This window comes from Eucalyptus grandis, chromosome 9, assembly GCF_016545825.1.
Source record: "Eucalyptus grandis isolate ANBG69807.140 chromosome 9, ASM1654582v1, whole genome shotgun sequence".
In the NCBI taxonomy this organism is placed as follows: Eukaryota; Viridiplantae; Streptophyta; class Magnoliopsida; order Myrtales; family Myrtaceae; genus Eucalyptus; species Eucalyptus grandis.
This window is the reverse complement of record NC_052620.1, coordinates 7,739,894-7,767,410: the sequence shown is the minus strand read 5'-3', so window position 1 is coordinate 7,767,410 and position 27,517 is coordinate 7,739,894. Positions and strand designations below refer to the sequence as shown.

Here is a 27,517-nt window from a genome sequence, read left to right as displayed (position 1 = left end):
GGTATACCCTGCAAAATTGAAGCAACCTGCTCTAACATTATTTTTTTGTGTGCAGGCCGAGAGACTTATGACAAATTGCTCGATCAGTGAACAACGATGCAAGAAACTATCCCATGCCATCATAGGAGAAATGCTGAGATATGACTAGAATCGCCTCTGACTTGGATATTGAAAGCCAAGTTAACACTCGATTAGAACGTCAAATTCAACCGAATAAGACACTAACCAGCATGTTCCCCAGTAATTCGTTAAGAAGCTAATAAACAAAACAAAAATATGATTTATATTCTCTGGCGAAAAATAATCATACTTTTCAAAGATCCAAGAAAAAGTGCAAACTTTTGCTCAAAAGATAATAAATATTCTCTAGGAAAACATAACCCCATTTTTAAAACAAGAGATCGAAACAGCCTCTCTAGCTAAGAGATTAGTCTTGTCATGCGGCGGCCTTTCCTGCCTAGGCTCTGAACTAACTATGGTGTGACGTCATTCTGAATCGGGCCAGCAGGTGGGGAGTAACTGAGCACAGCCAGACCGAGAGGGGTTGTGGCACTGGCGTTCTGGCCAACAATGTTGGTCGTGATCGAGTAATTTCTCGACGGATCTTGATCGGCTTTGATCTTGACAGAGTATGTCTTGCCCGAGTAGACAATCAAGCTTGGCACTATATAGTGCCCGTCTGCTTCAACAACGGTAAGGTTGTGATCCTGCAATTCAAAGATTGAGGTCCGGAGTAACAAAAAAAATGAAGGGTCGCTTCATCTTGCAAATCTATCTCCAAAATTTCTTCAATCTAATAAGTCTTTAAAAACATCGAAAAAGCCCAATCCAGATGTGCACACTTCATTATAGAAAGCAAGGAAACAAACCAACCAGAGGTACAATTTGTAGGTCGTAATGAAAGTATACCTCAATCCTAAAGCTGAGAGCAGATTGAGCAGTCACACTTGAAATATTGAGGCGATAAGTTTTACCAGGGAGGACCCTCCAGTGCAGATATTCAGGATTGATCCCATCACAAGCTGTTGGATGTGAGCTTGGAGCGGTCGATTCGGCATAATCAAACTTTCCCTTCCTGGGAATCAGCAGGGACTGCAATCCAAGCAGCAAAAGAGAATGAAAAGAACATGACAAATGAGGAAACTGGTGTTTAAGTCCTTCATAATTGAGGAAATCAAATTAAATTAATCACCTCAGGCTCCGCCGCGCAATCGTAATAGCTTTTGTAGTACTGGTCGTCAAGGATGATGCTCTTGCCATAATCGCAAGCGGATGGCTCGGTCATGCTGTATGGCGGCAAAACATCGATAAACCCATGCAGTCCATCCACTGTTTGACTTCTGTAATAGGAGTAGTACGGAGATTTTCCAAGCTGCAAGGAAGCATATAGTACAAATGATATCCCTTTGCAAGATAAGAATTTAAATGCCCGCAGAGCATATTCATCGAATGGGGTAGAGTCAACTTGAACCTCGCACGAATTTCAGAAAAGCTCACACGAACATGGTATCGAATGATCTTTGTACTTAGGACTCACCCGATCGGCAATGAAACGATAGGTGAAATTTTCTCCAGGAAAAATTGGCCTTTGATTGATGGCCTCTGTTCCATCGCTCCCTAGACTTTTAATCTGCAATTCAATCCAGTCCAAACTCATCGTCTCATAATCTTCTCATTACAATCTTCATCAAACACACTACAGAGACCCTCATAACACAGTTTCCATTGGTTCGCCCCGTACCTGTCGGGTTCCGTCCCAATGGATGGCGAGATTCTCCTCCAACCTGTTGATGACGCTGACGAAAACTCTGTCTCCCCGTCCCGCCTGGATGGTCGGGCCCGGGGACTCTCTGTTGATGGTGACGACCTGCTTCTTGTATGAGCTCGGCGATTTCAGCTCGCGCCTCACGTCCCAGTTGTAGACGCGCACTCGAGCCCCTGCCAATCCTATCATCGCGAGAAGCAATAGAAGCAATGTCATCGAGCCACCCATCTCTCGCGCTCACCGGAATCAAGCCGTGCACAAAAGATGGAAACTTTGATCGGAACAGAGGGAATTCGAGCAGCCACCGTTGATTCAGCGAAGGAGGAGGAGGAGGAGGAGGAGGAGGAGGAGGAGGAGCTCAATGCTGTCCCCGTTGTCCCTTTTCGGGTTTTAGAAAGGCATCATAAAGAGCAGGAATGCGGCCTTTGATTTGGACACAGAGCATCAATACACACGTCACCAAATCCTACCTTTTTTTTGGTCCACGATGAAGTACGCCGCAAAAAAAAACAAGAAAGAGTACGCCACTGCGGCCTCACCTGGGCCCCCACCATTTGGGAAATACCGATTCCACTTTCCCCCGAAATTCGACTGCTCGACTTCGCGGACCGCCTTCTCGCCGGAGCCGCTCCCGTACCAAGGCCGGACCCGCGAGAGCCGGATCCGTCTTGGGTCTCGGATCCGGAATGGGTCGCGGTGGAGGCCATCTCGGAGGGAGAAGTGTCGGGATCTGTTTTCTCTCTCCTTCGTTACCCTCCCTCTTCTTTCCCCGTTTCTCGTCTTCTTCACCGGTTCGTCCTCTTCTTTTTCCTTTCTTTCCCTTTGGCCTATGGCCGGCCAGGGTCGCCCTCGCCAAATCCGGCGAGAGGTCGACTCTCGCAGCCAGGGCGAGGGTCGCCCGCCCCGGATCTGGCGAGGGTCGAACCCCGTCAGATCCGGAAGCTGTGGAAGGAGGCGACGATATCGGAGCCGCAGAGGACCTCGAGGTTGAAGGGGCCGGCGAACGACGTCGTCGGCGCCGTGTAGGTGAGGGAGACGGCTGGAGGGAGGAGAGGCGAGCAACGGAGGAGGAGAGCGTCGTCCATGGCCTGCAAAAAGAAAACGAAGAAAACAGTGACTGAAAGAGACAGGGAACGAAAGCAGGAGATAGAAGAATCTGACAAGTGGGCCCTTTGAACACGTGTCACAGGTGAATCGACTAGTAAATTTCTTTTTTTTGGTAAATGAATAGTAAAATTTTCAAATGCAATGTAGCCATTTGAGCCGCTGCCAAAGCGTTGAAAAATAGCATACTGGGTACCCGTGAAATTTATATTATGAACGGAATCATAACTATCGTCTTTAGCTACAAGAGTAATTATGTTTACTTTGACTTTGAAAACTTTATTTTATTCTGATTTCAAGAAAAAAAAAAAAGAATATCGAATTGCAACTTAACATTGAAAAGATTAAAGCAAATATAGGAAAAAAAATAAGTAGCTGAGGACGTATATGCGGAATAAATATGATTTGGCGACATAAGAGAGGATTAACTTGACTTGGATGAAGAGAGCACGCATTCGGAGTACGTATCGCCACAACACTTGCGTACTTTTGTAGTTTTTCTGTAAGAAATTCAATCTTTAGGTTATTGTAGTTGTTATTTTACTAGCATCTTTTTATTTTACTCATTTACTTTTTTTGAATTTGTTATAAAAAATTATTCGAGTAATATATGCACATAAGGAGTTTAAAGTGAGTTAAATGATTGACCACGGTCTTCACAGACCTAATTATATATGGGAAAAACATTAAGGATTAATAGATAAACAAAATTTTATTTGATTACGTAACGTATTTTGAAAAAGAAAAAAGTAGGGAAATTTCCTCCATCTCTAATTAAGTTTGCTTGCTTGTGGGAAAGTTGTTCAAAAGTCTTTAATGCACTTTTACCAAACAATTCTTAAACTTTTTAATTTTGTAAACTGAATCAATTTAATCAATTTTAGTCAAAAATCGCTAATGTGGACGATGGTCGTCCCACATGATACTACTAATGCTAACAAGAAAAATTTTCAATAACATTTTAATATGTATTCAAAAAAATTATTTTTTATTTTCCTTTTTCTTTGCTTTTTTTTTCTTTGTGTTTTTCTTTCTCTACCGGCGAGGGTCATGTGCGGGGCCATGAAGATCTCATTGACCTTTTTCTAGGAAGATAAATTGTGAAGAAGGGAAAAAAAATTATAAAATTCTTAAAACGATGTTATTTCAATTGTTGATGATCTATGTCAATGCCGGTTATGCAATAGATTTATGTTTATTTGAACAATTTCTTCCTTTGTCTTAAGTATCCAATTAATTTCTTAAGCACTACACATAGATGTGCCTATAATCACATAAGAATTCAAGGTCCAAGTCTATTATAGTTTCACGCGGAACCAGTGCTACATAGGCGTGACCCTTTAATGAGCCTCTCACTCAACACATAGAGGTAAGTACACCATCCATACTTATGTACCTATGAACCTAAAAAGTCTTACGGTCAAATCGGAATGCCCACAAGATCGAATGTTCGGTTTTTATTTAATGCGTAGAACTATTGGACCCGCTGTAGTACGAACGCGAAGTCTATTGACACTGACATTAATTATAAATTATTAGCAACGATTAAATAAATTATCTGAGTAATTCTATTGATGTTGTGGATGAAAAGTGGTTGGTGAAATCGTGCAAGGAAAAAAAAAATCGTGCAAGGAAAAAGTCAAAAGTCATGTTTTTCGTTATTTGAGTAAAAAAGTATGTGCTGAGACTCGCAATAGGGTGAGACGAAGACGCCGCGTTTCTCGCTGGTCCGACGCGGGGAATGTTGGCAATAGAGTTGAGGTGTAGTGAGACATAAGGCTATCGAAGCATTTTCTAAGAGAGGCTTATTTCTTTATTTCTTTATTTCTTTATTCTTTAATTAATTTAAGGAAGATCCGTGATAAAAATAAAAATAAAAAGTAGGATTTGACAGAAATCCAGGTGGGTCCCCACACAAATGAACATGACAAACGATCACCGCAAAGCTCTCGCCCTTTTTTTCCACTGGCTTCCAATTTGAAGAACGTTTTGGGGATTCAATAATCCGATGGTTCGCAGACCATTGCATCGCCTTCCCCATATCATGGAGCGGGTCCCGCCACGTCATGGCCGTCGATCTCTTCACACATCACGGTACGTTCCATCATGACCACACACGTGGCAGCGCCGTAGCCGGTGAGGCGTCGCGGTCATTGGCTGTAAAGTCACAAACGTGCGGCCTAAGCCAAATCCCCCAGGCTTCTATTTTGACCGGCAACTGGCCATACCGGTTGCACTGCCGTTAGTTTAGGTGGATTTATAAAGGGAGTGAAGAGAGAAAACAAGAGGCGCTAAGAGAATGAAGAGGGGAGAGAGAGAAGCTCAGGAAGAGAAAAATATGGCAATCTATAGAATTGCGATCAGACAACGCAAGAGGCGAGCCACCCTAATGCGCTCAAGGCAACACTCGCCGAGTTCTCCTCCATGGTTATCTTTGTTTTCGCCGGCAAGGGATTTGAGATAACTTTTGCTAAGTCATCTTTTTCTTTTTAATACATTTCTCACAATTAGGCATTTCTTTTTTCATTAGATAGAAAATCAAGCCAGATTAATTCCGATGGCTGCGAGACAATCCCTTTCATTTGTATTGAAAACTGTCCCGTGCTATGAATACATAATATTGGATCTGTGGCCAAACTGCATTTGTATATTTATAAGTTACATATTTGCATTGTTTCATCAGACAAACTTACGGATGATGGATCAATCACCCTGGCAGGTCTGGTGGCGGCAACCCTAGCCCATGCGTTTGGCCTGTTTGTGGCAATCTCAGTGGGGGCGAACATATTGGGTGGCCACATGAACCTGGCCGTGACGTTCGGGGCTATTCGTATCATTGTAGGGAAAAAGTCAAAGTCAATGTTTGTGGGTTTCAAACTCAACGACAACATAAAAAAAATGGATGATGGATAGGGCAACTGATCAGCCAAATCATGATATGACCGCCGGAAGTTGATTTCAAAGATTGTATTTGCCATCCATGATTCCATACAATATAAATACTCTCACGTATATTATTGGTAAAAAACTAAAAACTGATTTTGATCACTAAAAATTATTAATTAATATATTTATGATAAATTTACCTTCCGTTAGCCTATGTTAAATTTCATTGTCAAATTACTAAGTTAAATAACACGTGACTATTGATGGATGTATTAATTTGAATTTTTACCATTTATCTATCACAAGTGTATTAGTTCGTGATTTTTGATAGTATTAATATAACTTAATGAAAACTAATGGAAGGTAAATTTATTATAAGCGTATCGTTTTGGGTTTTTTAGGTCAAAAATTAGTTTTTAGTAAATTTGTCATATATGTATTAATTTGAAGTTTTTTTGTAATATTAACCCTATATGATTTTCATTGCAATTGGCTCACCTAGATTACACAAGCTTTTAAAACATAGGCACATTGAATTCGTGTGTAGCTAGCACAGTGAAAGGGTTGCACCTTCATCACGAAAATAACACCAACAATTACCATTTTTGATCTAAACTCAAAAGGAAAAATCATTGGCAAATTAGAAAAAGCTTTGCAAAGAAATTTCTACATAATTAGAGCGCATGCATTAACCATTTTATTTTTCTATTTTGCTTTTTTTTTTATTATCGGGAATAGATTTGAAACATAAAACTATTTGATAATACAATTTCATTTTTCTATTTTTGGAACAAATTCTCAATTCATAAATAATTTTAGAATGGAAATGAGAAGTATAAACTTTCTACTTTTCTTTTCAAACAAAAGAAAATGAAACAAAAATTCTTTTGATCGTTTGTCCTCACTATTAATCGGCCACCTGCCCTCGTATTTTTTAAAAACTTGTCCAAAGAATAAAAATAATTAAATTTATTCTTGGTTAAAAATTAATTTTTGAAACAAAATGGTTATTATTTGCATGCATCCTTAGAATATAACTTCTAGATCCAAAGACAATAATCGGAGTACACAAATGACACGCTCTCATTAGGACATTCAAGAACTCTCCAAACAGATTGACAAGTTGCCAGAGAAGACGCTCATTCAATCGAGCAAAAGTTTCAAAAGTTGCACAAAACATTAAGTTGGGAATCAGTGTGACCCCTAGTGATCTCGACACACAATGTCGGCCTTGTAAGAAAGCGACGGCCCGTGTAAAGGTGTATAAGAGCCGTGCACTCTAAAAGATACCGACACGAGACGGGAATTACGGTCGCCAGGTCACCAATTTACGTCGGAGACATTACCAATACGGGTCCGTGGGATCCTGATGTGCGGAAGGCGAGTGTGTAGAACAAACATCCGGATTTGTCGTGCAGGCGTTTGCGATCGGTTCTATCACGTTCTGAAATCCGGAGTTTTGTAAAAAGCCCCTTGATTCAGGTCGCTTTATTGAGATTAAATATATTAATCTAATTCTTTTTTTCTTTCTTTCTTTGTTTTTTCTTTTTTTGTGAGATGCGCAGGAAAATGAATGAGCTCATTGATGACGTAGTATGATGTCGAAAGGAGAGACATATGCAATGCCAAACGGGGTTGTCCGATGATGGAGCTCACGAGAGAGGCTTTTATCTATTATTTATTTTAATTAAGATCCGTGATGATAAAAATTGTAAGTTTTGACTGAAATCAACATTGTTTTACTGCTTTAGTTTACATCAATGTTGCGTAGGATAAAGAAAATAATAAAAAAATTCACGCCAGCATTTTTTATTAGTCAAATTATGATGGAGTTAACGAAATATTTTGATTGCAGTAATTTGATAAATTTTAAAACTCAATTACATTTTTAAACGTTTTACAATTTAGAGAAGATGTGTTCATTTTAGGAAAAATTTTCATGATAAAGAAAACTAATCTTTGAAAAATCAATTTTTTGAGGAGAATATTTTTCCTTTTTAGGTTAGGGAATCCATTTTCCTAACTTTAAGGTTTTTTGTTAACCGATCAATCTCTGCTAATTGTATGCCTGAAAATCCAGAAAACTAATTTACAGGAAATGCTTTCATTCATAAAAACATGCCCTCAATTGCACTTTTACGATAATGATTTCTAGTGTGCTTATTTCTCAATTATTTATTAGTATCTTGATGTAGATTTTCTTTGTTTCTTCATATAATTCTTGAATGGGTGCGCGTGGCCTGCTATAATCGAAGATGTCATGAGTTCTTCATCAACCTTTTACAGCTCGACGGTAAGAACCTGTAATTAGGAAGTCGTTTTACAAGTTTGAACTGCGAAGTTGACCAATCGCAGATTTAGGAGTTGATCTGGTGTTCCTCGAAAGATGCCTTCAAAACCACCATATTACATAAATTAATTCCTCTCATCGGACATCGTTTGATTTCTAAAAAATGCACTTTCCCACTTTTGCGGTTTGAACAACTGGGGCCAAAAACAAAGGGCACGAACTGTCTCTCTCTTTTTTTTTCTTTTTGTCAGTACACCAAGGGCCTGTTTGGTAACCATCCAACAAATAAAAATTCTCGATTCTTTGTCCCTAATCCGCTTTACTTTAGAATCGCGTTTGGTAAATTTTTTTGTTCCCTAATGATTGGGAATAGAATCAAGAATAAAAAAAAAAGTTGATTCTTGTTCCGGAACGAATTTGAGAATCAAAATCAATAAATTTTCTTCTTCCTTCGGCCATCTCGCGACCGCCATCCACCCTCGCCCGCCACCGCCCGCCACCGTCCGCCACCGCCGGCCGCCGGTCCGGCGAGCTCGCCGGAGGCAAGCCCACCACGGCGAGGCTCGGCCTCCCGGATCCGGCCGGCCGAGCCTCGCCGGTGGCTAGGCGGGCCTCGCCGGGCCCGGGCGAGGCCTCGCCGGGGCCGAGCGAGGCCCGCGCCACAGGCGAGGCCGAGCCTCGGATCGGGCAAGGGCCGGGCGAGCCTCGCGACGCCCGGCCCCCACCGGTGGCCGGGCGAGGCTCGCCCCCGCCGTGGCTGGCGCAGCCTCGCCCGGCCCCGACGAGGTCGGCCTCGCCCAGTCCGGCTCGGCCGAGCCTCGGCGAGGCTCGGCCAACGAGGGCCCGCCTCGCCGAGGGGTGACGCTCCTGGTGAGGTTGCGGCCCTCGTCGGGCGATGCCGGTCCGACGACCAGCCGAAGAAGAAGAAGATGAGAAAAAGAAAAGAAAAAGAAAAGAAAAAAAAAGGAAAATGAAAAGAAAAAAATGAAAAAAATGAAAAAAGAAAAGAAAACAAAGGAAAATGTAAAAAATTATTTAAAAATTAAAAGAAATTGATTTGGCAAATTAATGAACACGGTACCAAACGCAATTCTATTCCAGAATCGAAATTTTGGACAATTACCAAACGGCTTAAAATGCTTAGAATCGCTTCCCGGAACAAAATCAAAAGAATCAATTCGATCGAATCGCCTCCCTAACGTAATCGTTACCAAACGCGCCCTAAGTGTCTTTTAGCTTTCACCAAAAAAAAAAAAAAAAAAAAGTGTCTTTTAGCTTTTAGCATTTTTTGTAAACTTTAGGTTACACATTAGATAGCGATTCTCATTTTTATCAATATTATGTATAGATTATTTGAATGCTTTTAAAGGTTTCTTGAGCTCGACTAAGTCTCTAAGTCGATGTGAGCGTCCTTTTCCATTAAACCCAGAACATCAATGCTAAAACATACTTGGTTCATACTTAAGAAGCAAAAGATCACTTTTCAATTTCTTCGTAATGGAATAACATTTATGCTCGCCCGTGTAAATGATATAGTGGAAACGGACAATAAAAATTAGTAAACTCGCAACATACATACTCGCGCAAATAATTTTTTTTTTATTTTTTTTGGTAAGGATCGTGCAAATAATTGTTTGCAAATGAAAATTCAAAGAAAATTTTCTCTTCCATATTTCTAAAAAAGAAATATTAATCAAAACTGTCTGAGACTCTCTACAAAATAATGAGACATATGGTCATCATTCCAGACAATTTGTTAAGAAATTTTTGGGCCATAGCCACTTGCATTGAGTATTATAGCATAATATCCTCGAATAAACGCAAACTTTAATGCTGTGGCCGAGTGTCAGCAAGAAATTTAGCAAGCTAAAACTTTACATCCATGTTCAATTGGAGTCGATGACCGTGGTATGATCATTTCATTCCTGTGCCTTTGATTCTTCTAGATGACGTGCACCCTCAAAGATTGGTGATGAAATTCTTTGCCATCAATATATATGAAGGTGTGGATGTTGGTGACGTTTCTCCATGCTTTGAAAAGATCTTTAGGATGAATCTGTTGGGAGACCCAGGAAGGGACCAGTTGGAAGAGGCGACTCCTGCTTAGGCACTAACCCTAGGATTCCACTTGCAAGTATAACTAAATGCCTGTTTAACACCCTATCTGCCTTACCTAGCCAAGACAGATAATAGGGACATCAACTGGTCCCCACGACTTAGTTATTGGTCATAGATCTCTTTCTACAAGTTATCTTTTTTGTCGTGGACCTAAGCAGGTCCAAATTGACTTAAGGGAGAAGAAATAGGTAAAAACTTTCGAGGAGTCGGACTCCCCAACATCACCTTTCGTATTCGCGCTTTGTATGGAAGAAAAATATGAGTTGGAAATTAGAGGGCAAGACGTGCGGGTATCAACATGTTAAAAATAAAGAACACATTTAAATTAGGCTCTGGTTTATCAGGCTACCCCGTTGCCCATTGGAGGCCCCTGTTGGAACCTTCGGCTCCTGATAGGTTGACCCATCCTTCGTACAGTTGTTTATTAATCCACTTATCAACCTAGCATCCCTAATTAATAGTCAACACTGAGTTATTAGTAATAGGTCATCTCTCCAGGAGTCGTCTTTTTGCTTGCTTTAGCGTTGACAAATGACAATGGCTTTTGTACTTTACCAAAAAAAAATGACAATGGCTTTTGTTCAGCTATCTGACTACTCAATCTCACCAATGGCTTTGCATGGTTCGTTTGCGGGCACATACCAGAAAGCTAGCTGATGTAATAAGATTATTGCTAAATGCTAAATAAAATCACCGTAAATAGTTAAAAGTTTCCAATCTAGAATTGTAAAGATAAAGGAAATTAGTAAATGAAGATGACCTAATATCAATCTCTCAGGCTAATCAACTAACTAGCTTTGATTATAATTAAAAATCACCAAATTCTAAGACATAAACCTAAAATTAAACATATGAAAAAGTACAATGAAAAAAAAATCTTCATTTCAAGAATTAACTGATCTCGTGTTAGTTCGAAAGAAATGTGATGCATATTTTTAAAATCAATCTGTAGAGATTTTTTTTTAAAAATAAATTAATTAAGCAATGTTGACAATGTGCACCCACGTCCAACCTCTTTCTCCATAAGTCAGAAAATTGATAAAAATAATTATACAAAGAAAGCAGAGTGACTAGCCTCAAGCGTCAGTAGAGTCAAGTGCATACATTTCTATCGACGAAAAAGAATTAATCAATTTACTGATTTCAGAGCGCAAAATCCAGTCCCGCAGCCCAAAGGGGACATTTATTTGTCCATTTATTTTTCCCTATAATGTTGCCCAACCCAAGTTGACAGTTAAAACATTTTTAGGTACTCTTTTTCTTCTTTTTTTGGGTCAAAATTTTTAGGTACTCTGTTTGCTTGATTTTGCCCTGACACCATATGTATCTTGATATAAGTTATAATTCTAAATAAAGGCATGAAATTAAGTTATTTTTTTCAAAAAAATTAATTAAAGGACTGAACTTGCTGACGAGCCAAAATTTTGCCGGCTGACTTTTTTCTGACCAATTAAAACGAGGCAATTTTGTCTAAAATTTGTAATTGGGTAAAAAAAAAAAATCTGTACCCAAAAGAAATCCCCCAAATTGAATTGGGATTAGGGTTCTTCTTCCTCTCAGGTTCTCAAGCAAATTCCCCCCCTGCCCCGCTCCGCGCACCGCCCTCGCCGCTCCTTGCCAGAGAGAATGCTCCCTGCATTGTGTTTGCTGATGAAATTGATGCCGTGGGGGCGGCAGAGAGGAACTGGAATTGGAGGGGGAAATGACGAAAGGAAAAACCATCCATCCCTCTCAGCAGCTTGTTTCCTCGCCCTATCAGGTTCCAACTTATGTCAGCTTCTCTTGTGCTGCTTCCATAAGACCAGAAATCACGAGGAGTTTACTCTCTGATGCCAATTAGTCCGTGGTCGCCTCATGAACTCATCAGCACTGAAATCACGAGGATGATGGCCAGAAATATAATGTCAGAAAAGCTTGCGGAAGACATCGATGCTGCCATGGAGAGAAATTCCAGATGGTGCCGCAGGAAATTGCCCCAAGTCATGTAAGGAATAACCGGGAGGCCATAGACAAGATCATGGAAACAATGACCGGAAGATGAGTTCCGCACTATCCTCACGGAGTTTGTTCAAATTCCTGCTTAGAACCGGGTTCCTCCTTCAGTTTCATCTCCTGTCTTTATATAAAGTAGGAACAGTAAGTCTCCAGCCTGCACATCCTCAACATTCAGTCAAACAACTTCAACTAATTAAGTGCATGGAAAGTGTCCTTTGGCACATAAGCCAGAATTATATTCATATGTTGAACTGTCGTTATCTGTTAAGAACCTGTATACTTTAGCATCAGATGCAAACAGCCCGCCTTTAATATAGGATTTCATGAACCACTGGGTCCAGTTTGTGTATATTTTCAGCTCATTAGGAGGAACTTTCGGGGAAAAATGCTGTTAGTTGTTTGAATGATATTGCGCATCTCTTGCGAAGAACTCTGGAGTCTCTCTTCGAGATGCCTCAGTACCGTGTCAGGGAACAGCGTTAGTTACATTGAAATCCACAGACTTTTAGCAAGATCCCGAAAGCTTGCCGTGTTGATGCCATCTTTTCCGTGAGGAGGATGGCAAAACCTGGAGTTACCTTCTCACTTTGCAGCATACCATTGGAATGCTTTTGCCCAAGTGGTCATGGATTCATCTATCACCGTGAAATTATCTGTACGCTCAATAGAATCTTCTCTCTCTTTATGCTTTGTTGAAGGGCAGCTTCAATTAATCTTGTTCTTCGCAAGAGCCCAGCGATGACTCGGCCGGAGTTTCATCACCAATGATTGCATGGCAACCGTACAGCGCAAACTTCATCTAACCTGCACAATTGACCATCGCTTAAGTCGCGAAACTCCATATGTTTAGGAAGCTATTTGGTATGATCCTTAACATGTCAGCTCAGCCCATACACAGCCAGTCATCGACATCAAGTATCGACCAAAGTCAGAAATTCCCATTCATTTAACTGATTTCACAGCCCATCCATCCACCGTTCTTTCAGTTCATAACATCCATAATACACTGTTTAAGATTTATTTTGTTCTAAGCCCGATTTGAAGTTAAATTCTTGTTCAGGGACCAGATCAGACTAACCTGGCCCCGTCTGGCCTGGCCTGGGCCCATTTAGCATACACAAATTTTGGGCCGTTCTAAACTTGATACATTTTTTGGTGGAAAATCTTGATACATTTGTGGTGCCATGTCATATTCCCTATTATTTTCATCAATTTAGAAAGGACGTATCATGAAAGTATTTTAATAATCATCTAGTTTGAGGAAATATATAAGTAATATATCTTTTTAAATATTTTTTCTATTGAGAGTACTTTAAACATTGTGATTAACTGATCCTTAGAACGTGCCTTTTTATGGTATGGTCAGGAAATGTAATCAGCAGCTGGGTGGCCCACTCGGCCTACCCAAGCCCGCCTAGGACTAAGAAGTGAACGAGCAAGTTTATACAATATTTTTACATGAGAAAGTCCAGCCAACTCATCTTTAACCTAGCACAAACTGAAAATTGTTGTATAAATTTTATATAATGGATGAGTTTGGTTAACACATTAGGCCCGATCTTCAAACTCAGCCTAATTAAAACCCTTCCAATGATCACCTCCATAGTACAAATTTATAATATGATTGGTTGTGATTTCCTAAAACCTTAATTAATAACCGATCAATGAGTAATTATTTACTAAATTGGCTCGATAATCAAACACTTAAATTTGTGTGCTAGTATTTCATCGAGAGGATGGGCAAGAGAAAGCCTTACCTTTGGCAATTTTTTGATTTGCAAATGAAAATGTGGGGCTAGTGTCTTTTGTTGGTCCTAATTTAATCCCAATTCATCAACTCGGGGCTTGGAAAGGGCTTAACAACGTTGTTTTACACGCTTTTGATGATATCATTACCCTATCAAGTCTAGTCGAGTAATTTTATATTAAATTAATACTAAGTTAGATTTTTCAGTGAGGGAAAATGTCAATGCTAATTGCATGAACGTTTTCTTGCTCCCCTCCAAGAACGCCCTCCTCAAGCCCACCAAGATCGTCCCTTACAACCTCTCCATCTTCACTGTCAATTATCGTCAATTCTCTTCTTGTCCCCTTTCGTGTCGACCTCATGGTATCCAACGATCCGTTTTCGCTTACCTCCAGGTCTATTTACTTGTTACCATTTGTACCATCCTCTCTGGTGTTTTCTGCAACTGGGTATCTTTCAAACGAATTTAATTCTGTTTCCCGAGAGATTCAAAGCACATGGAATATCAAATCAAGCACAAAAGATAGAGAGAGAAACAGTGATGAGGCAGTGCTTGCAGTATAAAACAAAGAGATGGGAGTCGGGACCATCAGGAGTGCGTCTTCGCTCACTCTCACGCAAACGCAGAACGTGTGCCATCCCATTTGGCATCTCTCTCTTTCACACCCACCCTCAGATAAACGCAGAACCTCCTCAATTCGGTTTTCAGACTTTCAAAAAGCTGCGACTCGGACTCCAGGCAAAAACCAGTTGCAGCCAATTTGGGTCAAGTCCAATTTGCTTGATTTGTCCGTCCTTATCAATGGAGGAAACGGTGTTCGTGCTCTTCTCTAACAGCGTTTGCTGAAATGGCTGTGGTGGAAAAACGAAGAACTTTCCAAATTACAAGGATCTTCTTTACAAAATTTTCAAAGATTTTCAATCCTATTCTAAATTATGCCTAATATGTGATGGGATTTTTAACTATCTAGAGGATATTTGGAGGATTTTAAATTTTATATTATCTTATTCCATGTCTATCAAATCCGAATGATTAAACGTAGTCCCATAGACGGAGGGCATGTGCTTTGATTGACTGACTAAAGGCATTGAATGATGAAAAGAAGAGAAGTAAAGAGAGCATACTAGGTGCCCCTAAATGACAAGAGGGGAAGACGTTCTTTTGTTGGCCAACGATTAGTCCAGAATTCGACCTTTTCAACTTCATCCCTACTACCAACGGATGTAGATGCACATACTTTAAAATTATGTTGACAACTGCATTTTACCATTTTATTAAAGACTTAATTGTATGCAAAATTAGAAATTAATCGCTAAAAATAAATAAAGCAAAGAGTAAAATAAATAACTTTCATTAAAATGTATCGTTTATGTTTTCTTTAAAATCCATTACACGTAGACGTTAGAGCATCTACATAACTACCACTAATTATTAAATATAATTTTTTTTTAAAAATAATTAAAATTAAAAAAATCGAAAAAAGCGGACCGGGCTAGGCCCAGTCCTTTCCAATTCTCCTCTCCTCTGTATCTTTTACCGCCTGAGCCCAAGCCGAGCCTCTCTTTTCTTTTCCCTAAGCCCGGCCCCTCCTCTCTTTTCTTTTCTCCCCTCATGCCAACCACGATTCTGCCAAAAAGAAAAGAGAAAGAAGCAGAGTATGAGCAAAAGGAGACAGAGGATCGTCACGGAGCAGAGCAGAGGACGGCATGATCCACGGGTCGGATCAGTCCGGCCGGCAAGCTGGCGGTGGCAGGGGCCATGCGCGCCTGCCGGTCACTCTTAAAAGAGAGGGGCTCACTCATTTGCGAGGGGGGGAGCTCTTCGGTGAGAGTCCAGGAGAGAGAGATAGAGAGAGAGCGAGGAGAGCGTGAGCCCGAGAGAGTGATCTGCCGTCGGCGGTCACCGGAAGTCCGTTCATTAGCTGCCATTCGCTGCAGCCCTTCCCCCCGAACCTGGTAGGTCTCCCTTGAGCATGTGAGTTCCGTTTTTGGGAGCTTCAGACCGGAGCTCGTGGCCGACCCGTACTCACGAGTTTCGATCCCATTGGTCCTCCATGAGAGCTTCTGTGTGTCCTAGTATGCGTTGTTAGGAGATAAGTTCGTGCTAGGGTCTCTAGCAGCCCTCGTTTCAGTAGTGCATGCCGCCCATTCGTTGAAATACTCGAGTGAACTTCGAGTCTCTTTAGTGGGTTATGGCCAAGGTCTGATGTTGTTGTTCATACTCATGTCAAACCCGTATGATACGTCTCCGAGTTGGTCCAGAATGCTGCTTGTATGTCTAACTTCGAGCTTGGTCCTAACCTGTATTCTTAAATGAGCCTAGATTTCTTTGTTAGCTAGTTCACGTTAAAACCAGAGATCGACCTGTCTTTACTTCTATAACTGTTGCTCCATGTTCGCTTTTTGTGTATTCGCCGTGCTTTGGTGTGATTTTCGTGAAATGGTCGTGCACCATCGAGTCAGCAAGGGTTTTCCCTCGCGCCGGAGAGAATTTTGGTGGCCGCCAAGGAGGTAGCCAACAGCGGTCGACGCCGGTTACTCCAGCCAGCGCTGGTGCGTGGTTTCGATTAGGTGGAAAGCCGGCTCTAGGCGTGCAGGGCGCAACCACGAAGGAGAAGAAGACCAAAGGGGAGGAAGAAATAAAAGAAAAAACAAAAGAAAAAGAAAAGTATAGAAAAAGTAAAAAGTAAAACAAAATATGAAATTCAGGAAGGAGGAATGCAGAGAAGAGGTGCAGTGGAAAAGACATAGGGAAGAAGACAAAATGGTAGAGAATAAAAGAAATTAAAAATATTTTATTTTATTTTAAAAAAAAAGTTTTCCTTTTTTTAATCCAATTGGGTCGGGTCCAGGTCGTCGTTGGGTCAACGGGCCGGGCTGGGTTTACCTGGTCGGGACCCCTTTTCCCAAATATAATATTAAATGTTAAATAATTATTAAAAAATTTCAAAACATTTAAAAATTTCGCAAAATAAGAAAAATTCAAAAAAACTTCCGAAAATTCAAGAGCTTTCAGAGAACATTAAAAATTTCAGAAAATATTGAAAATTCGAGTTTTGTCTTTTAAATAATAATTGACAAAAATTCAAAAAATTCAAAAATTCAAAATAAAATAAAAATGTCAGAAAATTCAGAATTTCATTTGAAAAATTTTAAAACAAAATTTCTGAGTTATTTTCTTAAAAATAGAAGTTTCTTAACTCTAAAGTGTGCTAAAAAATTGAGTAAGCCGTTAGGGCTTCAATTATCTTCAAAGACAATTACTCTTGTTTTCATGCTTTTACTGTTTTGATCCATTTAGTCCAGTTAAGATTAGCAGTTATCTTTTCCTTAATGTTAAATATTTACTCTCCCAGGAAATTTATTTAAATGTTTTCCTCGGCTACTAACTGTTATTTTAATAATTGCGTACCTGCATAATCACCTTACGTGTTAGTGTTAGTGGATTAATCTAAAATTAATCTAAATTGCTTGACAAATTTTTTTTCTAAAATGAACATGATTAGGTATCAAAATGACATTAATTAGTTAATTAATATAATCAAGTCTCCAACCTTAGATTATATGGTTGCGTAAAAAGTGAGGTACACTTCCATGCCTCCCTTGATTTCTAGCCGACTTCAATAGACTAGTGGCGACTCCTTACTACAAAATTCTTATGAACATTTTAATGTTGCGTGAGGTATGGGCGTGGAAGAGCTCGTGCCTAATCATGGACCGTACGCCCACCTTTTAGACAATATCCCTAAACATATTCCCTCCCCCAAGGGGTAGGTCGTGACAAATGACAAGGAAAAATAGCTCTTTTCAAGAGAATAGAACAGCTGCTTTTGGGAGTTCTCTCTATTGGACGTTGAAGGCATCCAGCAAAAATGGTTTTCTTTTTCTTTTGCCAAAGTCTTACATATGACCTTAATGCCAAGGAATTTCTTGGGTTAATTGTGCATTGTTTGTTGGTCAATTTACTAGCCTCTGCTACTTAACTCGATCACGTGGAAAAATTGGTATCGGCATTCAATGCAAACTGGAATTAATTGAGGATAAATTGATAAATAGACAGTCAAATATTCAATTGATAAAATAATCAAACTGATCAATCGTGGAAATAATTTCGGTTATGCCAAAAGTATGTTGCCCTTTCTTTGTTGCCCCCACACGCGAAATACCGTAACTTTGCCACTGGATTGCTTGCTTTTGACCGGAAGATTGGACATAATCTGGTGTATAAAAGTCACATAAAGTATAATTGATTAATGGGCGGATTGACAGTTGTGGATTTAAGGTTAATGATGCGAATAGAATTAATCAAATGTCAAGCGAAAATGGTGGGTCAGTTTTGGACATCCATTTTATCTATTGTTGTTTATGATTGCTAATAAGGTTTTGCTTGATTTGTGAGATATAAATGATTTGAAATTTTTTTATATCATTTAAAAAAATAAACGAAAAATATTTTCCTTTCTAGGATCCTGCGTTGATCCTCCCTCCGTTTCTTCTGGTGAAATCAGGGTTAGTGTCCTCCTTTGTTCAATCACTCGTAAAGTTACCACCTAACCTTATATTCCCGTAGATCTTACTCTATGGGTATTGACAATTCTATTCCCTTTCTTATGAAAAATTTTATATTCTTTATTGACGTTATATATACGCCTTCGTGACTATGGCAATCTTCTTATTTAGTGAAAAACTTCTCATAATACATAAATAATAAATTATACAAAATTATGATATACAGTCATCAAGACAAAAGAAATTTTTTTCTTGTACAGATACTTATTTTGGTTCATGCAGAAATATTCCTTCACGAAAATTTACAAATTTTCAAATTGAGGTTTTGTTGTGACTTGTTAATGACTAATATCCTTTATTGTGTGTGATTTCATCCAGATCTCTTGTGCAAAATCTTTTTGAACACATTTCATCAGTAAATTTCACGTCCTTAAACCTAAATCATAGCTCCGCCGCTACTTTAAAAATTGATGTGGTCTCCTATTGAGCATCGAATATCACCCCCTTTCAAATACTTATTATCTTACAATTTGCTGTATCTGTTGGCAGACAATTTTGTACATTGGTTTTAGTACATTTAGCACTATTTTAACAATCGTTTTCTGATTTGCATATGGTGTTAAATTGCAAGACGGCAAATTTTTGTTTAGAAGTACTTAGGCACGCTTAGAGTAATTGGATTTTCTTTCTCTTCGATTGTCTAGCATTAAGACTAACTGATTTGTTCTTGACACGTTTCTTAAAAAAGTAGACAGAAATTGGTGGTCAAAAGTTTTTTTTTTTTTTTTTGGTCAAAGTCAAAAGTTTTGATGAAAAGTGGCATTTGTGTGTTAATTTAAGCATACAAATAATTAAGTGAAAAACAAGATATTGCAATGCAGTTTGCACAACCCTGCGGAAAGAATCAATAGTGATATTGACAAACTGCAGGATTTACTTCTGTATGTCTTATAACAGAGTTATTATAATTTAAGGTGGTAAATTAACACGTATGGATTAATCAATGCATCATGTTGCAATTAATCGTGGTCATTGGTTTGGTGATTCGTCCCTGAGTATAACTTCTTTTCTGATTTTTGCGGGAATTGATTGCTGTAATTGGTTCTTCATTACCATATGAACCCACGAGCCAAAAACATGCACAGGTTAGCAGTGAATTTAGTGAACCGAAGGAAAGCGGTTTATATCGTGTTAGTTTGTAATTAATATGAGTAGTTTTTTATTAGAAATTTGTTCAAAATATCCTAATTTTTTTATACAATCACCAATTTAGTTCTAAACTTTTTATTTGGTCAATTTAGTCCTAAAACTTTTTAAGATTTGCTAATATAATCATTTCAGCTAATTTTTGTTTGAAATTATTGACATGGACGCTGACACTAGCTATCCTATGTGCTATGGCTTGCGTCAATGTGGATGATATTTGTAATTTCTTTAAAAAATTTTGAATATTTTTAGTTCTCTTTTCCTTTTACAATTTTTTTTTTTTATTGAGGCTCATTCATGTCAAAAGATCATATATATCACGTAAAACGATTGATGTCCACATTAATAATTTTATGGCCAAAATTGGCACAAAGACAACATTGAAAAATATCAAAAAGTTTAGAACTAAATTGATCAAATTAAAAAATTTAGGTTTGAATTGATTGTTGTACAATAAGTTTAAAACTCTTTAAATAATAATCTCAATTTTGGATAAACAACTTGCCTTATATGCCGGTGTTCGAAAATGATGATGGTGAATTATTAGCAAAAAAAAAAAATATAAAAAATCAACAAAGTAAAGAACTTGAAAAGTTATTTTCAAAGGAAAATTACAAAAATCATGTTTATTTTTACTTCTCATATAAAACATTCCAACCGCCCATACTCCCTCCTCTCCACTACCCGAGAGGCTTGTTCAGTCCGGCACAACCATTAAGCAGCCACATAAAAAATCAAAATGTACTATAAATTAAAAGAAACTTCACATAGGATGTGGTTGACAATATTTTCTTTTGAAGAATAATTTCTTTTAAGAAATAAATTTTTTACATTTCTTTTCTTTAAAATAATTTCTAAGTATAAGATCGTGTTTGATAAACTGTACAAAATTTCTATTTTCGAAATAAAAAAAAGAGAAATACATTTAGTACGATTTTATAATGTACATTTTTAAAAATTTTATAATAATATTTTTATATTTTTCTTTTTCCTTCTCCTTTTCTTGTTGCTCCTCCTCTAGCCAGTGCGGTAGCGACCGGTGGACAATGGCTAGCGATCAGCAGCGGTGGCGGCCAACTGGCCGATATTGGTGGGCACTAGAGGTAATGAGGAAGAAGAAAAGAAAAAAAAACTTATTTCTAGAAATTAAATTTGATAATAAGAAGTACATTTTTTTACTTGTTTTGAATTTATTTCTCAACTATTTTTTATTTTGAGGAATAAAGAAATTGACTAACATCACTAAATGAATTTTTATTTTTTATTTTGAGAAGTAAAAGAATAAAAGAACAAAGAAAGAAAAGTCATGTCATGCGCACCCGGAATTTCTGTGGCTGTTGAAGCTCTCTGTCTGAAGCACAAAATCAGCACTCGATGGAAGACTAAGAAAAGCACGAAAGTGACCCATGGTGGAGTGGTTGGCCGGATTTGACGGAGAAACCGCTGGCGGGCCAACGATTCCACTGAAAGATGATGTGACCGCCATCAAATCAACAAACCACGGAGGACAAGAAAGTGAAAAAAGCATGATTTATGGCAGACTGTCGGCATACGCTCCGAGCTTTACCTAACTTTCCACCTAATTCAAAAATGATGGCCGCACATGTACTCGAACGGTGCCAGAAGCTTTTCGAGCACGGCCAAATAATGGCTATAAATGAACTACATCGGAGGTATTGAAGATTCGGACCTGAGCAGGTCCTTAAAATGCTCAAAGGGAAGCACCGAGAAAAATCTCCCAGGGGTGGGATTTCATAATTCTAAAATCAGTCTGCTTTTTTCCTTTGCTTCATCTTTCTCCTCTAGTCATCGATATTTTGTCGGGAAACATGGAGAAACGTGAGTAGCTGGTTGGGAATGTCACTTGACATTTTGTTGCATTCTCTATCTTTTCAACATTCATGATTCATAGGAAACCACGGAGGACAAGAAAGTCAAAAAGCATGATTTATGGCAGACTGTCGGCATACGCTTTGAACTTTGCTTAACTTTCCACCCAATTCAAAGATGATGGCCGCAAATGGCTGGAAGCAAAATTGTCGTCCTCGAACGGTGCCAGAAGCTTTTCGAGCACGGCCAAATAATGGGTATAAATGAACCACATAGGAGGTATTGAAGATTTGGACCTGAGCAGGTCCTTAAAATGCTCAAAGAGAGAAACACAAAAATCTCCAAGAGGTGAGATTTCACAATTCTAAAATCAATTCTTTTTTTCTTCTTTGCTTCTTCTTTCTCTTCTAGTTGTCGATATTTTGTTGGGAAATATGGAGAAACGTGAGTAGCCGGTCGGGAATGTCACTTGACATTTTGTTGCATTCTCTATCTTTTCAATATTCATGATTCATAGGAAACTAAAACTAAGAATAATGGAGATTAAAACCAAGGAGTGATAATATAAATTTTAATTGCATTCATGGAGTCATAAAAGAGGGGCATTTAGAGCGCATAACAATGTTGTTATTAACTTTCGAATAACCTTTTGCCATTGAATGGAGGTAAAGACTTCCATCATGCAAAAGTAAGGGGTGGATATTATAGAAAGAGCAATGGTAGGTACCCAAATTACAAAGCCTTTGTGAACTCTTCCGCCTATATAGCATTAGTACCCTTAAGTAATCATAGAATTTATGTACTAATACTTTTCTAAAATAAAAACTTCCCTGTTGAATGCATCACTCAGCGCACAGATAGCTGTCGAACTTCCCCCTCCCCTGTTGAAAGTTGAATGTTGAAGCAATATCATAGGAATGGCAGTTTTCAAGCTCCTTTTTTTTTTTTTTTTTTTTTTTTATGTAATGTTCTTGTGCTTCTTCTATGCAAAACCAAATATTGTTATACCCGAACGATCCACGCCAAATAATCTCCACTAGGAGAATTTCAACCCTAAAATTTTCCCCTGCAAGTTTCCCAAAAGGGCCCTCGCAATTTAGATCAACCTCCGTAATTTTATCATTGAGCGATGGATTAAGTTTTAACTAGAAGTAGTTGAGATTATTACAATTCGATTCATTACTTTTTCATACGCTAATCTAGGGTTGAATTTAGATTTGTTCTCGACAATACTTTCTCGTTCTCCGTTCCTCGCGTCTTAATATTCTTCTCTTCCCGTTCTCTAGCAACTTAAATCATTCAAGCACTAAATTGTGTGCTCGATCTCCTAGTCCGAGGTAGTCAATTGAGGTGATGGGGATTTTTAGTTCAAAAACCGGATGTTATCTGTCAAATCACATCAACTATATGCGCAATTCTTTGAATTAGGATCACCCACACATTCCAAAAAGATGTCTACTCAATTGATTGATTCATGATCTTTGCTAGATTTGCTAGGTAATCATCGTGTCTCGTGGCAATTGGGTCTTCCGCATTCGTCAAATGATAAAAATCTAGCACCCACCCTGCTTTGGGCGCATTAGTTCAAGCGTTTCCCCCATCCCAGTTAGGGGAGGTTCGAGTCACCACGTGCGCAATTGCGCGACTTAAGTGCGGCGCCATGGAATGTGAGTTCCTGGATTTACGTCACCGGCTGCCAGCTGTACAGCCATTCCCGAGTCATAAAAAAAAAAAAAATCTAGCATGCTCAGTCTAGACATTATGTAAAAATGCATGGTCAGCATATATTTTGATTTTCAGGAGTTGCGTCATGGCAACTTATTCAAAACTAAAGACACCCTGGCCCTATAATCCTCATGGTGCAGTACCCACGCCTCGCAGCTCGTGTTCTTTGCCTTCGCAACTTTTTAGCTTAAGTCACTTTCCATTGGAGAGATAGAAAGAAAATATATTCCTAGACGTGCCTTAAACTGGAAAGCGACATAAGCTGAATCTCAACCTGCAGATGATCTCGTGCCTTAAAAACTGCAGAGACCAGTTTCCTCGAGCCATATTCATGGACTTAAAATCTCAAAATGCAGATGATCTTAAGCAGAAATAAAGCACCAATGATGTACAACTACACACCAAGAGCACGACAGACTCAGTGATGGACAACAAAATCAGCCAAATCGTGCTTAAATCTCCTTCAAAGCCACGGGTCTGGATGTTCTGCAAATCAGGGTTTAAACCCAGAACAGCTAGAACTGGGAACTGCCCAAATTCACGCCCTTCTATCTAATGACTTAAACACTTTAAGCAAAATCCATTTGACCTAAATGAAGATAAGTAACATATACTTTCAAATGCAACAATCGTCTTGGAGAATGATCAACTATATAGATCAAACAGACCTCTCCAAGTAGCCCACATGAAATCAGCTCAGTTTTAAGGCTCAAGTTTTGAGCCTTATGCCTACTGTTTTGAGACATCAATTCCTACCATTTCATGCCCACATCCTTACCTTGGATGACTCTAAATATCCATGGATTTAACTCATTTGAAGATGCACCAAAGCATGGCTTAAATCAGTCATGAACTCTGGACCAAAACTCATGCACCAGCAAGCATACCTGAGCACACACACTGCCCAATGCAAGCTTTGATCAAGCACTCATATGGCCATTTCTCAAGCTTCACAGATTTAACTTTAGGATTTTAATGAACACATAATTTTTATTGATTCAAAAGGATATGCATTTCTTCAAAGCCACAAATCTGGATGTTCCTGCAAAACTGGGTTTGAACCCAGCACAGCTAGACCCCTGTGAACTGCCCAAATTCACGCCTTTATAGCTCATAACTTAAAAGACTTCAAGCAAAATCTACTCGACCTAAATGAAGACATATACTTTCAAATGCAGTAAATGTCTCGCAGAATGATCAACTATTATAGATCAAACCAACCTCTCCAAGTAGCCCACACCAGATAAGCTCTGTTTTTTGGCTCAAGTTTTGAGCCTTATGCCCAGTGTTTTGAGACACTAATTCCCACCATTTCATGCCCATATCCTTACCTTGGATGACTCTACTTTTCCATGGATTCAACTCATTGGAACATGCACCAAAACATGGCTTAAATCAGTCATGAACTCTGGACCAAAACTCATGCACCAGCAACCATACCCGATCACACACACTGCCCAATCCGAGCTTTGACCAACCACTCATATGGCCATTTCTCAAGCTTCACAGATTTAACTTTAAGATCTTAATGAACACATAATTTTTATTGATTCAAAAGGATATGCATTTCTTCAGAGCCACAAATCTGGATGTTCCTGCAAAATTGGGTTTGAACCCAGCACAGCTAGACCCCTGTGAACTGTCCAAATTCACGCCTTTATAGCTGATAACTTAAAAGACTTCCAGCAAAATCTACTCGACCTAAATGAAGACAAGTGACATATACTTTCAAATGCAGTAAATGTCTCACAGAATGATCAACTATTATAGATCAAACCAACCTCTCCAAGTAGCCCACACCAGATAAGCTCTGTTTTTTGGCTCAAGTTTTGAGCCTTATGCCCAGTGTTTTGAGACACTAATTCCCACCATTTCATGCCCATATCCTTACCTTGGATTACTCTACTTTTCCATGGATTCAACTCATTGGAACATGCACCAAAACATGGCTTAAATCAGTCATGAACTCTGGACCAAAACTCATGCACCAGCAACCATACCCGATCACACACACTGCCCAATCCGAGCTTTGACCAACCACTCATATGGCCATTTCTCAAGTTTCACTGGTTATACTATCCATTAAGCACTGTAAACCATGCCATCCACCACTATAAAGATCAAAATTAACTTAAAATTGATCAGCATATCCTAAAACAGCAAAAGTAGGTAAATGACCAAGTTCTAGGCAAACTCATGGGTACACACAGGGATTTAAAGACCAAAACAAGCTGTCCTAGGCATAATTTGTACTCTCATGTAACATTCATCAAACTCCCATGTAGCTTAGCAGGTGGCTGAGGCAGTCTCAACACTGAATTTGACCATATAACCGTACATCTAACTTTATCAGCCGTTCTTTGCTTAAAAAAAAATTAAAATTAAAAAAAAAATTTATCAGCCGTTCTACAGAACCACAATCGAACCCTGCAAACCAGCATCTCTCTGAAGCTTGGATTGCGCTTGATACGAGAAGACCCCTGCCTGCACGAATCGGAAGATGTCATCTTTAGAGCCTCTGCCATTTCAATAGAAAGAAGAACCAAGTGTTCATCACCTGCTTCGCAACCAGGCAATAATGAGTAACCACTTGTCCCGCCGGATTGGGTTGATCTGCTCCTTTACACTGCCGATATAGGACATACAATTTCATTCCAGGATGAAAATCTTTATGGAAAACTTATGATCGAATGACCTAACGCTTTTTCTATGTAATCGGCGTCACCTTTTCAACTCCCTGCCAAACGATCACGAGATCTTCTCCCAAGCCGTCCCTGACTTGCACGACGATAATATCTCCCCGTTGCGCTCGGATGGTCGGGGCCGTCCTGTCGCCATTGATGACGATGAACTGCACATGCTTCGGGTCCACCATTTTCTCCACGTCCCAGCTGAAGCGGACCCATCTCGGCTCCGCGAATCCCATTATTGCAGAGACGCAAAGAAGCCATGAGAAGAGCTTGCGCATCCTTCGCGGCGTTTGTCGACTACCCGACGAAAACGAGGGTTTCCAGATCGAAGAAACAGAAGACCATTTTTTGTCGTCTTTCACTAATGAAACGGAGGAGGAGGACGGTGGACCGTGGTAAGGTTGAGAGATCAGCATTTTCGATATGTGTCACTAGTGCCATGCCACTAGTGCCAAGTGACGTGTAAGCTAGACGTGGGATAAAAAAAAAATGGAAAATGAGAATATAAATACTTTTGAGATAAAGAGTTTTTTCGAAATGTTAATAAATTATAATCTCAAATATATAACTTTAATATAAATACCGTGCAAAACTAACATTGAGCTTTTACTTTTACTTTTTATTTTTTAAATCTGAAAATCAAATCCGGCGCCGGACGGCCGGACGGCGGCGGCCAGATCTGGCGGCCTGAGGTCGCGCGCACCCAGGCGGCGTCGCCTGGTTCGCGCGGAACCACTTGAATTTTGGGTAATCTGTGGAAGCTGGGGAAGAAAGAAGAAACCTGAATGTTAAAGCTCTCCCATTTTTCATCGTAGCTCGTCGGGAGAACCGGGGAAAAATCGAACCCAGAAATCCAAAATCTGCCTGCGACTTCCTCTATTCGTCTTCCGCTTCGTCTTTCCGGCGGCCCAGCTCCAGATCTGGAGCAGAGCCTCGTCCATGGCGGCGACAAGCGAGGTCGAGATCCCGGCTGTGATTGGGCTCCGGCGGTGTTGGGGGTGGGGGCGGAACTCAGCTCGCCGCCGGGGCGACTACCGCGGCGGGAGGTAAGGGCTCGTGGACGGAGGTTTGCGACGGACCGGGGACTGCAATTTGATGCGACCGGCAGGAGCGGTGCCCGGCTTGTCACGTCACGGCGCGTCGGGTTTCGGTTCGAGGGCCCCGGGGCACGTGGTTTTCCTGAAAGCCACGAGTGGGGATGCAGACCGCAAGACAATTATCAGTTTTTTTAAAATGAAATAAAAATTAATTTACCCTACCCTTTTTCTTTTTTGTTGGGAGGGTTGTCGTGGGGGGCGGGCTTCGGACGAATCGAATGTCGGATTCGGATGTTCGTATTATATTTTATATCGATTCCGCAGGTTTTACCCGATTTAGCGTGAAAAAGAAATCAATGACTTCATCTTGCTTTGAATTTGCCAAAAGCGGAATAGAACTTTTGTCGTGGTCCAATGTCTTTGTCCCCACTTTGAGGTGTCCTTTTTCAATTTCTTTTTGGCAAACCATTTTAATGACCCGGGCGTCTCTCACTCACGAATTGACAATTATTAAATTCATGCTCCCCACAATTATTACTAATCAAAGATGGATTAATCATTATATTATAGGAACCATCGCGTTTCCGTGATTAGTAAAAGTTTTGGTGGGCAATC

At 39.6% G+C, this 27,517-nt stretch overlaps 2 protein-coding genes across 3 annotated transcripts; both read right to left on the bottom strand.

Moving 5' to 3' along the window:
* Positions 1 to 204: 204 nt before the first annotated feature.
* LOC104418225 (L-ascorbate oxidase) lies at positions 205 to 2,929 on the bottom strand. Of its 2 annotated transcripts, XM_039301554.1 has the most exons (6): positions 2,305 to 2,929; positions 1,742 to 2,188; positions 1,538 to 1,630; positions 1,193 to 1,372; positions 910 to 1,092; positions 205 to 707 (listed from the first exon to the last, which is right to left on the bottom strand). In XM_039301554.1, the coding sequence occupies exons 2-6, from the start codon at positions 1,991 to 1,993 to the stop codon at positions 474 to 476; spliced, it is 942 nt and encodes a 313-aa protein (XP_039157488.1). In that variant the 5' UTR covers positions 1,994 to 2,188; positions 2,305 to 2,929; the 3' UTR covers positions 205 to 473. The 2 variants fall into 2 exon arrangements, with proteins under 2 accessions (XP_039157488.1, XP_039157487.1); XM_039301553.1 differs by having other exon boundaries at positions 1,742 to 2,929.
* Positions 2,930 to 25,412: 22,483 nt separating this feature from the next.
* LOC104418223 (L-ascorbate oxidase) lies at positions 25,413 to 27,016 on the bottom strand. The gene is made up of 4 exons (XM_039301589.1): positions 26,647 to 27,016; positions 25,901 to 26,332; positions 25,733 to 25,801; positions 25,413 to 25,659 (listed from the first exon to the last, which is right to left on the bottom strand). Exons 2-4 carry the CDS (start codon positions 26,279 to 26,281, stop codon positions 25,582 to 25,584), a joined length of 528 nt encoding a protein of 175 aa, XP_039157523.1. The 5' UTR covers positions 26,282 to 26,332; positions 26,647 to 27,016; the 3' UTR covers positions 25,413 to 25,581.
* Positions 27,017 to 27,517: the final 501 nt, after the last annotated feature.